We start from the raw sequence: 13,109 nt of genomic DNA, 5'->3' as shown, positions 1-13,109 counted from the left end.
CTTTAAATGCAGAGTAAGTAAGGGAGCAGAATTCTTTGCACTGGCTAAACAGTTTCATTTATTGATCTTATATGAGGTCTGGTGTCTGGTCTTGTGCCCAAGTGGCCCAATCTAGCTCCGCCTGAGGGAGTAAAGTGGGATCAGTGTCACCTGAGCCCACTACCCTCCGGGTAGGGGTAGCGGTCTGGTGCATTGTGAATTGTGCAGTAGGAAAAGCTGTGGTTTGCCGTGGTTTGCTGAACTATGCCTATAAAAACTGGCTCTTGGGATATGTAATGCTAGAGTTACTTATTACAGCTGGTTGTGGAACAATGGCTCAGATCATTTGCTTGCCAGGAAGGGTCATGGGAGTGTGTCTGTTCAGTCTGCATTTGTCTTGTGGACTTTAAAAAGGTTTATGATTGTGGCCCTCAAGATATATTGTAAAGTTGTGTTGTGGTTTTACCGTGCCACTGATTCTGTGACAAAATCTCTACAGTAGGTGTGCCCAAGGAGTGGAGAGACACCAGCTCAGTGACCTCAGGATTGCATCTTTGCTTTTTATTGATGATGTAGTTCTGCTGGTTTAATCAGACTGTTACAAACAGTCATTGTTAGTAGTTTAAGTGTGAAGTCTGAGGGTGTGGTACTCTACTGGAAAACACTGGATTCCCCTCTTTTGGGTTAGGAGTGAATTGCTGCCAGAAGTGAAGGAGTTTAAGTGTTGTCTTTGGTCTTGTCCGTGAGTGAGTGTATGATGTAGTGTGAGATTGACACGTGGGTTGGAGCAGCATAAACAAGTCTTTTGCTGGACATTCCTCTCCTACAGTTTTGAGCTCTGGGTGGAGACTCAAAGAAAAGGATCATGGCTACAAACACGTGAACTGAGTTTTCTTCACTGTTTGTCTGGGCAGATAGTGACAGGTTGAGGAGGTTGGACATCTGCCAGCAGGAAGAGTAGAACAGCTGCTCTTTTGTTTTGAAAAGAGCCAGATGAGATGGTTTGGGTACCTAATCAAGACACGTCCCCGTGGAGGTGCTCTGGGCAGAGCCAACGGGAAGGACACCCAGAGGAAGACCCAGAATATGCTGGAGGGATTTCACGTCCCATTTGGCCCGAGATAGCTAGATGGAGCTGGAGGACATCGCTGGGAAGAAGGATGTGTCAGCTATCTTGCTTAACTTGCTGTCAGACGATGCAGAATTGGATCAGCAGCAGAAAATGGATGGATGGATCGATGAGGCTTCAGAAACTGAGAGCTGGATAAAACTGTCTTCCTGTTGAAATTGTTAACAGTAGCACAAACTTCTGGACGACCTTAAATTGTATGTGTGGGTGGAAGTCATCGGTTGTCAGATTTGTAACTTATCCTTTGTTATGGTGTAGTATAGTAGAGTTTCACAGCCCTAGAGAGAATTGTGTTTGATGTTTGGATTGCAAACCTCAGTCTCTTTATTTTACTCCCTTCTCTTTGTAGCACCTGGAGTCAAGGCTGCAGTCACTGGGCAAGTCCTTAACTCGAGTGCTCCTGTCTGAGATTTTCCCCAGCAAGCTGGATCTGATGCCAGATGTAGATGCGTAAGTATTAAGATATACACACACATACACTAATGTGCACCCAAAGTGGGACACATGCTTTTCATGAATCATAATTGCTACTCCGCAGCAGATAAAGTGGCAACTATGGCCACATATTCTTCTAGCCTTGCAGGAGCCAGCTTGAATTTTGAAAGCTATGTCTCTATTAAAAATCATCAGTGTAGAAAATATTTATTGAGAATAATTTGAGAGCCAGCAGATGAGAGCCAGTCAATGAGCGAAAAATTGATGAGTGGTTTATAAGATGATGACAATTTGAGGCGACTTTGAATTAAGCACCTTATTCACTTTGTGGCTGTATCTGGTTCGCAGTGTCATTTTGGTCTTTTCCCCCTGACAACACCCCTGATGCTTTTAAGTCATACCACAACGCATGAAGACTGCAACATTTAAGTTGTGATTAATTTCATTGTCTTCCACTCATCACCAAAGACTTTTCTCCTTTGGCTCTAGTTTTCTTAATCACTGCTGTGTCTCTTTGTCATGAACAATGTGTTATTTATCTTTCACATCATGGAACCTGGCAAAACTATTATGATCAGCAAATAGACACCTAAAAGTTGCAATCAACAACATTTGAAATGTATTCTGTAAGCATTGTTGCACACATAATTGAGGAGTCAGCATCATTTCCAAGTGCACACCATAACAAGAGCTGACAAACGCTAGTTTATAGTGTATACAATAGCTTCATAAATATAATTGGCATTCATGTCTTGGTGAGATTCCATAGTTTTGCCATCATAGCAAAAAGAAATAGTCAAGTGTAACCAACTTCGATGCTTGAGACAATTTCTACAGCTTCGAGACATGAGGCATGGAAATAGGAAATTAATATATGAATAATCTATTTAAGTGTTAACTTTTCTCTCTTTTACTTCCGCATTAAGGTCGGAGTACGATCAAAACTAGAAAAATAAATTACCCTTGCCCTTGCTCAGGATGGTTTTTTATATTTTACCTTTAGGTATTTTAGCTTTAGTTTAATTCTAATCATTTTATTATGAGTCTAAAAATATTTTTTCTTACCTGAACCTAAGGAAACCGTGAACACATTAGACAAAATAAATTATTTGATCAGTGCAACGTTATTGATACACACATGGATATTGTCATGACTTGTTCCTGATCATGACAGCGGAAGGTGCCGATTCATGCTCTGCCACCGAACGCTGTTATCCATCCCGGCAGCACTCATTAATGTCTTCAAAAAATCAAGTTTCTTCAATGAAATATCAAGTACTCAGGCTTCAGAGTGCACTTTCTCCCGGCTTATCTGACTTCCAACCAGAAGAACTGAGGTGAAGATTGACAAGGGGTTAGTGAGACACTGGTGTGCAACAGTCCCAATCACACTCGCACAGGCACTCACACAGTCACACACACACACACAACACTTCTCACACTCCCTCAGATTGGCCTCTCACTGTGGAGTAATGAGAGGTGTGATGTGTGAGGGAGGAGTGGGTGAGAGGACAGAAGGTCTGAGAGAGATTGAGAGTGAGTTGGAGAGAGAGAGAGATAGAGAGATGCAGAGGTAGTTGAGGGGGCTGTGTTGCAAAGCGAGCGATCACGGTAAAAGCAATATTTTTCTTTGTTTTTGGCTCTCCTCTTCCAAGTGACGTATGAGTGCAACTCCAAAATTATGTAAGTCAGGCACGATTCACCCGACCAAAACAAACCCTCATTACAGAAGAAAGGCTTTTCAACAAGGTCTATTTCAGTAGCATTTATGGTGTGGATGTCAGGAAAAGGAAAGTGTTTGAATACAAAATTAAGGCCCACATGTATGTACTTTTATACTCAGATTACTATAGGTGCATCTAGCTGCAAAAAGTCCATATAATGAAAAGTGTTTCTAATATTATATATAACACCTTTCAGTACAATCCATTGCAATTCAACAATGCCACAAATTATAGCCTCCAAAAACGCCAGTAAGTTGAATCAACACATCTCTGAAATGGTTTCAATAAAAACTTCAATAAAAACATTTATAACCTTCATTAACTTAGGACTTATTGCAGGGCTGTTTTATACTGCATTTGTTTTAGCATTATGTACCCAATTAACTAGTAAGTGAGTATAAACATCAAGATGCAATGCAATAATTTTGTCTTTGTACTATTTAGGACTTGGGCTGGGTATCGTTCTGAAAAAAAAATCAATACTAGTGTTGACTCAATACCTTAGTTTCTGGACTGATCCTAAAACAAAACTTTTTTCGATATCTTACTTAAGGGGATATGTTTTTGTAAAAAATACTTTTTTTTCATTTCACAAAAGAAGCCAAATATTCTTCATACAAGAGTGGTGCTTAAATAAAATAGTGTAATCAGAAACTGTCTTATCAAAGAATAAAAATTCAGTACCAGCTCTCGGTGCTTGTCAGATTTCGGTCGATGCCAAAAAAGTATTAAAGTTCAATTTCCAGCTCAATTGGAGACCTTTGCATTTATTTATTTTTTATAACGGTCCCTTTGTCCTTGTTAAAAACGGTTGTTTTTTGTATTCCTTAATGAATCTAGGTTAGAAATGAAATACGAAATTTGAAGGTTCACTTTGGAAGATAAGACCTGTTGACAGCTATATTTGTTTGTTCAGACTGAGATTGGACAGCAGCGGGGGGGGTCTCGTCTGCAATTATTTTGGGCTTTCTGATAAGCTCCACTTGTAATTTTGTATATTTATCACCCATTTTACTTTTCCTCTGTTTACTTTAATTTTTTCCCCTTGCTGCTCCAAATAGTTAATCAGCACAGGCATCCTACATGAGACTACAATAGACTTTACAAACCATCAGGTGTTTCATGCTGCGTTGAATCCACATGTGTTGAGGGAGGGATGGAGGCAAAGAGAGATAGATTGAGAGATAGCCAGTGGGGTGGAGGAGGACGCATTAGTGCTCAACACTAGCCGACACGTCACACTGTACAGAGCCCACCCCTGGGCTTTTTCTGTCATTAGACACACACACTCACTCATATAAAGAAAGAGACACCATTAGCATATGCTCTTAAGTGTGTAATTAGGCTGTCCCCAAGCAGGTTTTAAACTATTGTACAGATATCTGCACCACACACACACTTATCTCAACCAGACCGCAAATACCACCCAGTTCATTGCAGCCTTTTATCTTTCTATTTGAATTAAAACTTTTGACACCACCGGAATGAAATTGTTTGTTTTAATCCAATTAAGTTTACCCTTAAAGGTGAACACATTCTGTTCTCCCGCAGCTTTGAAAGGTTAATTGTTTTTGCTTTCGGCGGGTCAAGACTGCGCGTGTAATTGAAGAGAAGCCATGCAGGTGGAGGTTCTCCCAACAGTGTCAGGGTGTAATGGGCCACAGCAAGTAACGCAGCGAGACAAGGGCTGGAGCTCACATTGCATAGTAGCACTAAATGTCATGTGGTCTCAGCTTTATATATCACAGCAACTCCCTCCTCAGTCCTGCATCCTTTTTCTTCTTATCCTAGTCTCTTTGGGTTTAAGGGTTCTTCTTTCTGACGGACTTAAACAGATTACTTGCAGAAGAATTGAAGAGACACGGTTTCCATCAAACACCTTTTCTATTTCTTTATTTCAGTTAATTTTTTCTTGGCAATAGGTTGGGAAACGAGACTTTACAGATAAGACAAAAGCCCACCTTTTTTCCTTTGTCTCTGCATCCCTCCCTCTCCTCTTTCCTCCAGCTCTCTCTCTCTCTCTGTTTTACTGCCCCCTGTGATGTGGGATCTCTTCTGTGCCGGGTAGATTGAAGGCCAGATATGGCCTGGAAATGCAATTTTGGCCGCGTTCAGGGGGCAGTACCTGGCATGACACCATGCATTTTACTGAACTGCACCATTCAGTCAGACTCTGTGCTAATGTTAGAAAAATCCCTTCTGGCACCATGCACCAATCAGCTATGCGCTCCTCAGGAGGGGTTCTCTCTCTGCCTTCCCTTTCATGCTTTCTGTCTTACTTTCCTCTCAGACCTTACTCTCAACGGTAGCCCCAAGGATTTAGTGGAAGAGTTGGTATGCTTATTAATTACTCTACCTCTTTTTAACCACTCCTAATGTTCTTTTCAGCCCATACTACACATGTGTACATACATAGACACAGATACAGCATCATTCTATGCAGCCTATACGTTTCTACACGCGCACACACTCACGCACACCGTCAAACTCGCCCTCTGTAATTAGTTTCTTCTTCCTGTGTGTATCAGCTAAGACGATTTTGATACATGTGCAGAGTTTGGCTACGTAAAGGGCTCCGGTTATGAGAAGCAGCTGATGGGCTTAAAGGTCATATTTCAGATTCCACTTCTCCATCTCAACTCAGCAAACTTGGGTCTGAGGAGATTGGTGCTTAGTGCAAATATGTCTGACTCAGCTGGCTCTCAAATTAGGAGGATGAATAAGAATTCAGTCTTTGGGGGGAAACTGTTTTTTTTTTTTTTCGTTTTTTTTTTTTTTTAAAGTGTTATTTGAAAATGAGAAAATGCCATGCGTTTGCCCAGAGGGGGTAGAATATTTCTGTGACAGAAAGCAGAGTGGAGCGAGAGTCAACAGTGCAATCAATTCTGCAGCTGAGAAACTGTGTGGAAGTTTGAAAATGAAGAATAGACAGATGGGGAATTTGACAGTGCGGCGTTGACAAGAAAGTATTCAAGCAATTACAATAAAACTTCTTTTTTTTTTGTCTTTCATGTTTTTTCCATCCATGCCTCTATATTCGCTCGTACACTTACTGCTTAACTCTTAAACAGATGTATTCTTATTGACATTTACCTAGATTCAGCACTATCTCCGGGGTTTTGATATGCACTGCAGCTTAATTCATATTTGTCAATATTTCTGAAGGAGCTCCATCATTAGGATTAGGGACAAGGGAGGGTCCGCTGCCTCAGTGGAGATGGAGCTGTGGATAGCATTGATCTGTGAAAGCTAACCCCAGTAGCCCCGGACGCTTCTCTCCGTCTCCATTTTCCCATTGTTCATTTTTCCCTCCAGTTGTTTACATCCACGCCCTCCTCATCCCTCTCTCATGCATTTTCCAGAGTAAACACTTTTCTCCCTGCCAATCTTCCTTCTCTGTTCTCCTCTTCTGCTCTTGCTTGTGCCTCTTCACCAGCCCCCCCCCCCCCCCCCCCCCCCCCCCTTCCCCACCTCCTCAACCCCCCCTGTTTTTGTCTTCATTGCTCTTTCTCCCTATCGCTGTATATCAGTGTCCTCTCTATTTTTCTCACCCCCCCTCCCAATCTCTCTCATACACAGCCCCCCCCCCCCCCCTTATCCCTCACCCTCCCTCTCTCCACCACCCTGTCTGCCAGCTATGTAGGCTACCTCCGTGGAGACCGGGCTGGTGCGGCTTTTTTATTCACACTCACCTAACCTCTCCCTCTTTTCTTTCACTGCATTTCTTCTCTTTTCACCTCTGCTCACTCCGTTCCCTGTTTTTCTGTTTATGCCTCCTGCAACCGCCCCCTTTCTCCCTCCCCCCTCCACCACCACCACCACCACCACCACCACCACTACCAACCTCCTTCTTTCACTGGCTGGCTATGCATTCAGACAGTGTAGTGTGGCTGTCTTTAGAGCTGTTGCAAATCAGGACAGATCTCTCCAACAGATGCTGGAGATCAGGTGGAGGGAGGCTCCCCCGCACAACCCATTGCATCACATATCCACATGCAGCATGCAGTCGCAGATGTGCCCTGCCTGTCTAATAGGATCTCAATCTCTCGCCCTCTCTGGCTGTTTGTTTTGCACACGCATTTGCACCCACTCAAGGATGTACATTTTGTGCAAAAAAAAAAACATGTGCCTTTTCTCCCACAGGTGGGTCCAGATCGCTTGTCCACGCCTCTCCATCGATTGGGGCACAGCCTTCTCTAAACCCCTGCTGTCTCCATATGAGGTAAACATGCACCTTATAGTCTCTCAGCAAGATTACAACTGTCACTCACTTACCGGAGGAGGCTGATAATGCATTGCACACACACACACAAACACACACATAAACACACACAGACCTTCCAGCAGGTAGTACACCCAACCCCTCGGTAGATGTTATGCTGAAACCTCCATCAAAGTGCACACAGGTAAGGGAACAACAACAATGTTAAGTATAGGAAAGTGTTTGAAAAGGAGGCGAATTTGTATAGAATTCATCAAGGCCCGCTTGTGCCGGAGATGGAATACTCCTCCTCCTCCGCCTCTCCCTTTTCTCCTGCCATAAAGAGCCACACAGATCAGCATCAACAGCGGACTAGCACCCCCTACTGGCTACAGGACCACATAGTTCCCCCCCCCACCCACCCACCCCCATCCCCTCCCCTCTTTCCTCCTCCCACCCATGCAGCTGTCTTGTTTGTCTAAATGGAGGGAGATAGATCGGTCAGCAACCCATAAAGATCCATTTCAAAGCGAGTGTTTGTTTGTGTGCCGCTGCAGCTGGTGTAGTGAGCCTGAAAAAAAAAGAAAAAAAAAAAAAAAGAACAAACCTAAAAACAGGCTTGCTCTGTGATGGGTTTGGCAGTTATGTGCTATTATTCGACTTGGCTGGTTTGCATCTGATGTCACCTATTAGTTAACTCAGTGATTTTTCCCTCAAAGACGTGCTGCTGATTTGAATCCTTGTGAAATGGCTGCGAGGGGGAATAGCTGTCTTGAATATTGGATTGTGATTTGAAATGGTTGCTGTTTTTCCTCTGACTACACATTTTTTTGCATGCCGCTTGTGCTGCACATACAGTACACTTCACAATGAGGCCATTAAGAATGATGACCGCACACACCTTCGAAGTGATGACGACTTTTTATTGTTTTTGACTGAGGTCTATACAGTAACGGTGCATGTGAAGTCGCCCCACTGTAATGAGGAAAGTGGCAATCTGTTTTCTTAAGCCCTTTGTATTAGAGCTGGCTTTGCTCTCCCCCCGGTAGCTATTTGGGAACAATGTCTGTGCATTTAAATAATTTGCAGCTGCACTGGTGTCTATACGTGCGCTCGTGTGCTTTTGTGATAAGTCTTAATTCAGCGCCATCTCATACCTGTGAGTGTTATATGTCTCGGGTGCGCTGTGCTTTTCACTATGGCATTTATAATGAAGATGAAGAGGAGCGAGATGGGAGGGTGGAGTGAGCAAGGAGGAGAGTGGTGGGGTGGTGGAAGAGGGGGGGCAGCATTTATTTTCAGTGCGTCTCATGTTATATTTATAGTCAATAAGACACACTTGGCTCTCCTGTCAGAGCAGGGATTAGCAAGAGAAGCTAGCTTCCATAGAGAGAGGCAGTTGGTGTGAGAGGAGGAGAGCAACGGGTAGCAGCTAGAGGAACGAGAGGAGGAGGAGGAGGAATAAGGGCAGAGAAAAGGAGAAAACGAAGAAGACTCTAGCGGGAGGATCTTTGGGGGGAAGGAGAGGCAAAAAAATAAGATGGTGAAGAATTCCAGTATTCAGTTTGTTTGTCCAGGAGGAATTCAGTTGACCCACATATTGTTTTTTTTTAGAAAGCTGGATGTGACTGAAGAAAGTTATTATTTTGCATGTTTTTTTTTTATTATATTTTTTGGAATAAATGCAAAACATACGTGTTTTACAGCACATAAGCATTGATACAAATTGCGCAGCACAGTATTTCTGACAAACCTATAAGTAATACAAATAAACTACATTTGCTTCATTTCCAGTATTTGTTTGCCTCAAGAAAATCCATATCTCAACCTCTACTGCTGTTTTCCTTTAATGTGTCTTGTTTATGTAAAGGCATGAAAAATCACTTTAAGGGGAGGGTTGTGTTTGTGTTTCTATTTTGGTTTGTTTAGAGATACAGCGGGTATGTAAGAGAGCACTCCCTTGTCAGCGTTGTTACACACCATGTCTCACTAAAAGAGAAAATTCATCACTTTCAAGCTGCTTCTTTCATGTCTTCTTCTGTTTTCTTTAGGGGAGGGGGGGTGGTTATGATTTAATATGACTTGCTTTATTGTTATATGTTGTTATACATGTTCTAAATAAGCCCAAATTAGCATGGAAATTGTTTGGAAGATGAATGAATACTTGCATCAATTAATAAATGAGCAATCATTTGTTCTTTCATTCAGACCGTTTGTTTATTCATCTGTTCAGTCATTCAAGTGCTCTTTCCTTCATTCACAATCAATATTCACAGGCACTTCTCTTCCATATGGAGCAGTCTGCACTTATGTCACAGTACTGTCATGCCAGTGCTGTTGCTCTCCTCTAACAGCTGTTGTGTCATGCAGTGCAGCTGCATAGGGATAACATGACAACTCTGCCTGTTATCCAAGCTTAATATTATGACACCTGTCTTGTCTATATAGTCAGTCTGTTGCATCTTCCCATCCCTCTGTTGTTCCCCGCAGTGCGTTTTGCCCCAAAAACTGCGAATACAGTCCTACTTTAGATAACAGGGCACTGATATTGCACTTTAAGCTGTTTTTCTTCTTTGTTTTTATGTTACTTGTGATTAACTGTCTTATTATGTATCTCTCAGGCAGCTGTGGCTCTGCAGGAGATTGGTTGGAAGGAAGTCTACCCCATGGACTTCTACTCCAATCAGAGCCTGGGGCCATGGGCGCCCAACCACCCTGACAACCAACCTGTGAGGCCTTCTCGCAGACAGACCCAGGTGAGCAGGCAGGGCTGGGAGATAAAAAGAATGAATGACAGAGGGGAGGGGAAGCTGGTAAAGAGTGAAACCACACAGTGATTAGCATGTGTTTGATGGCTTTTATCAGTATGTCACCATACTGACACCCAGTGGCACAATGACAACAAGACATGTATTTTGACATCTCACTCTCAAGGCGTGGTTGTGACCTTGACCTTGATGTGCATCACAAATATTCTCATTTATTAAAAAAAAAATAAAAAGAAGACAATTAGATATCCAATTGTTGTTTTGAATAAACCTTACAGTAGCCATATTGCACCATATTACCACTAATCTATCTAAAGTATACTGTGACTGTTCCAAGAGTTAACTCTATCCCACTGCCTGCCTGCAGAAGCAAGCCTCGGAGCCAGCCCTTCCTGCCAAGCAGTGTGGGCAGAGCCAGTGCGCCCCCTGTGGCTGCAAAGGGGAATGACACACCACGGCTAGTGCTGTCTTTGACTCGTCCCCGTGCCTGCCAGTGCCTCTGTTAACGGCTGGAAGGAGGTCAGACCAGAGAAGGAGAGTGGGTATTTGTCCAGACAGACAGTCTATCAGCGAGTAAAGCCAGAAGAGCCCACAGCCCCTTTGGAAATAGATTACCAGCAATAAATAATCCCTCGTTTTACAACACAGCAGATCCAGAACCAAATTCATCGCTCTCGTTCACATTTTCTGCGTGTATTCTGAGTTCCGAATATATGCAACAGAAAGAATGGCTCATATGTTAGAGCTCATGCATGTTCATGTGAGTCAGATTTCAATGAAGGAACTGCTAAGAAAGGAATTCTTCCTGCACGGAGGACATGTGTGGGTCTTACTCTAAAGCAGGCACGGCCTTTGTGATTGTTAGAGAGAGACAGCACGAGATGACCTTGAGCACATTGTATGGAATTAAAATGTCTGTTAATGTGGGTGGCTTTAGTCAAACCCAATCCACTTGTCCTTGGACAAAACACTGTATGCTGTCGGACACTTCAAATGAGTTTCCTTTCATACTGTGTTCCAGAGACAGTCCCCTGTGGAAATCAAGTGTATTGTATGAAGCACTTTATTTGATGTACAGTATGAGTATTATACCGAAATGCAGATAGTAAAAAAATGCGATGCCATGACATAACCTTGTTTCTCTCACACTTTTCTAGTCAAATTATGAGAAAATAAATCTGAAATGAAACCTTTCCTCTTTGTTTGAGTGTTTTTGATAAATGCAAAAAAAAAAATAAAAATATGCAGCACCACGCTGAAGCGATGAGATGTTTTTAAGGCTGAGGGGTATGAGTTCCTAGATGCGTGCAGTGCTAGTCACGACTGCTCTCCATCCTCATTATTTATTGATAGGGGAGTCTGTCAATAAATAAATAAATAAATAAACACTCTCATTGCTCATAGTTTGGCTGCCACAGCAGAAGCTGATTGACAGCAGCGTGCTGTGGCCTCAGCTGACCCTGAGAACTTACGAACCTTCCCCAGGTTGCAGTACATTGTCTCAGGCATATATGATCTTCTGTGAGTTTTGTTATTTGCCTGGAACTCAGATCCTCCCTCTACTTTGCACCATCGTATCTCCTTGGCAACAGGGGCCAGCGTGATGCAGCCGGTCCCGCCACATGTCCGTCTTCTCATGATGTGTCTCACGTGTCCCACTAGTGGTTGTTATATTAAAGAGCTCAGTACTTGCTACAGTACAGTGTCAAGAATAAATTACTGGCCGGCAGAGCTCTCTCTCTCAGCTGATGTTTATTTTTTTGGAGCACTGTATCAGGGGAGAAGTTTAATAAATCCTCTTCTCATCTTAAAGTATGCTGTTTTTTAATCTCTCAGCCTAAAGATTTGTTTTGCTTTAAATATTAATTACCGGTTTGAACATCAGTAAATGTGGATGTTTTTTAAAAGATGTCCTAGCTTGGCAAGACAAACCTTTTGTGTTACATAGTTTAAATTTTAACCATTATGGACACAACAGATGGAACTAATGGATATTTGAATATCATAATTGAAGTCAAAGGGAACCCTTATTACATGGCCGTTATAGGTCTGGAATGCATACCACAATCAAAACTAATGATATTCCTGTCAGTACATCTGATGTATTAAACATACTGACAAGAATTCCAATTGAAATTATTATCACTGATGTTTGTGGACTTTCAGTTGGACAAGTCATTCATAGTTTATTTTATAGTAGTTATGATCAGGTTGAATATAACAATTTTTGTAAATGTATTCTGAACAATGTAGTATAATTCTTATTCTCACTCGTTTTTATTCTTTAATTGTTGTTAATAGTTCTTATCTTGGCAACCACGACTCTTCCATAGATACATGTTGAAAAGTCAATAGCATAAGAATATAGTATATACACGATAATCACCAAATGTTTATACTTAAACTATATACTGTATATAATTGTCATTAATCAATGACCTTTAAAACAATATCCCCATTAATCCCAGCCTGATAAAATGACACCAAAACTAAATATATGACATACAAAATAATAAATAGAATAACTGAATTGAAATGAAAATATATATATTCCACTTCATTTGAACATCTGTACTTCAAACAATACTTATTTTGCCATTTTTTGCAACCATATCTTCAAGAATAACCTCTGGAAGATGTGCAAACCTCTGGTTGGTTTTTAAAACAACTTTTACAATACTCTTGATATATTAAGTATTACAGAGTATCCCAGTGAGACCTGGTTCTGCACACTTTTTATTGCATAGTCTAGACACCACCTTGCCTTTGTTAAATATGATGCAGTGTTTGTTCCTATTATAATAATAAAACAATTAAGTCATTTACATAAGAATAATTCTTTCAGATAGAGGACAAAGTAAAGCTACTGTTGA

At 41.8% G+C, this 13,109-nt stretch overlaps 1 protein-coding gene across 1 annotated transcript in view; it reads left to right on the top strand.

Moving 5' to 3' along the window:
- The window catches only part of dph1 (diphthamide biosynthesis 1), a 61,337-nt gene extending 49,907 nt beyond the window's left edge, over positions 1 to 11,430 (top strand). Inside the window, exons 9-12 of the mRNA XM_067595051.1 lie at positions 1,458 to 1,558; positions 7,411 to 7,489; positions 10,090 to 10,224; positions 10,604 to 11,430. Coding sequence (XP_067451152.1) covers positions 1,458 to 1,558; positions 7,411 to 7,489; positions 10,090 to 10,224; positions 10,604 to 10,684 — 396 coding nt within the window. The 3' untranslated portion in view covers positions 10,685 to 11,430. The remainder of the gene's footprint in view (positions 1 to 1,457; positions 1,559 to 7,410; positions 7,490 to 10,089; positions 10,225 to 10,603) is intronic.
- Positions 11,431 to 13,109: the final 1,679 nt, after the last annotated feature.

The sequence above is a fragment of the Thunnus thynnus genome, chromosome 7 (assembly GCF_963924715.1).
Source record: "Thunnus thynnus chromosome 7, fThuThy2.1, whole genome shotgun sequence".
Taxonomy (NCBI): Eukaryota; Metazoa; Chordata; class Actinopteri; order Scombriformes; family Scombridae; genus Thunnus; species Thunnus thynnus.
Note: the sequence above shows the minus strand (reverse complement) of the source record. Positions and strands in the feature narration are given on the sequence as shown.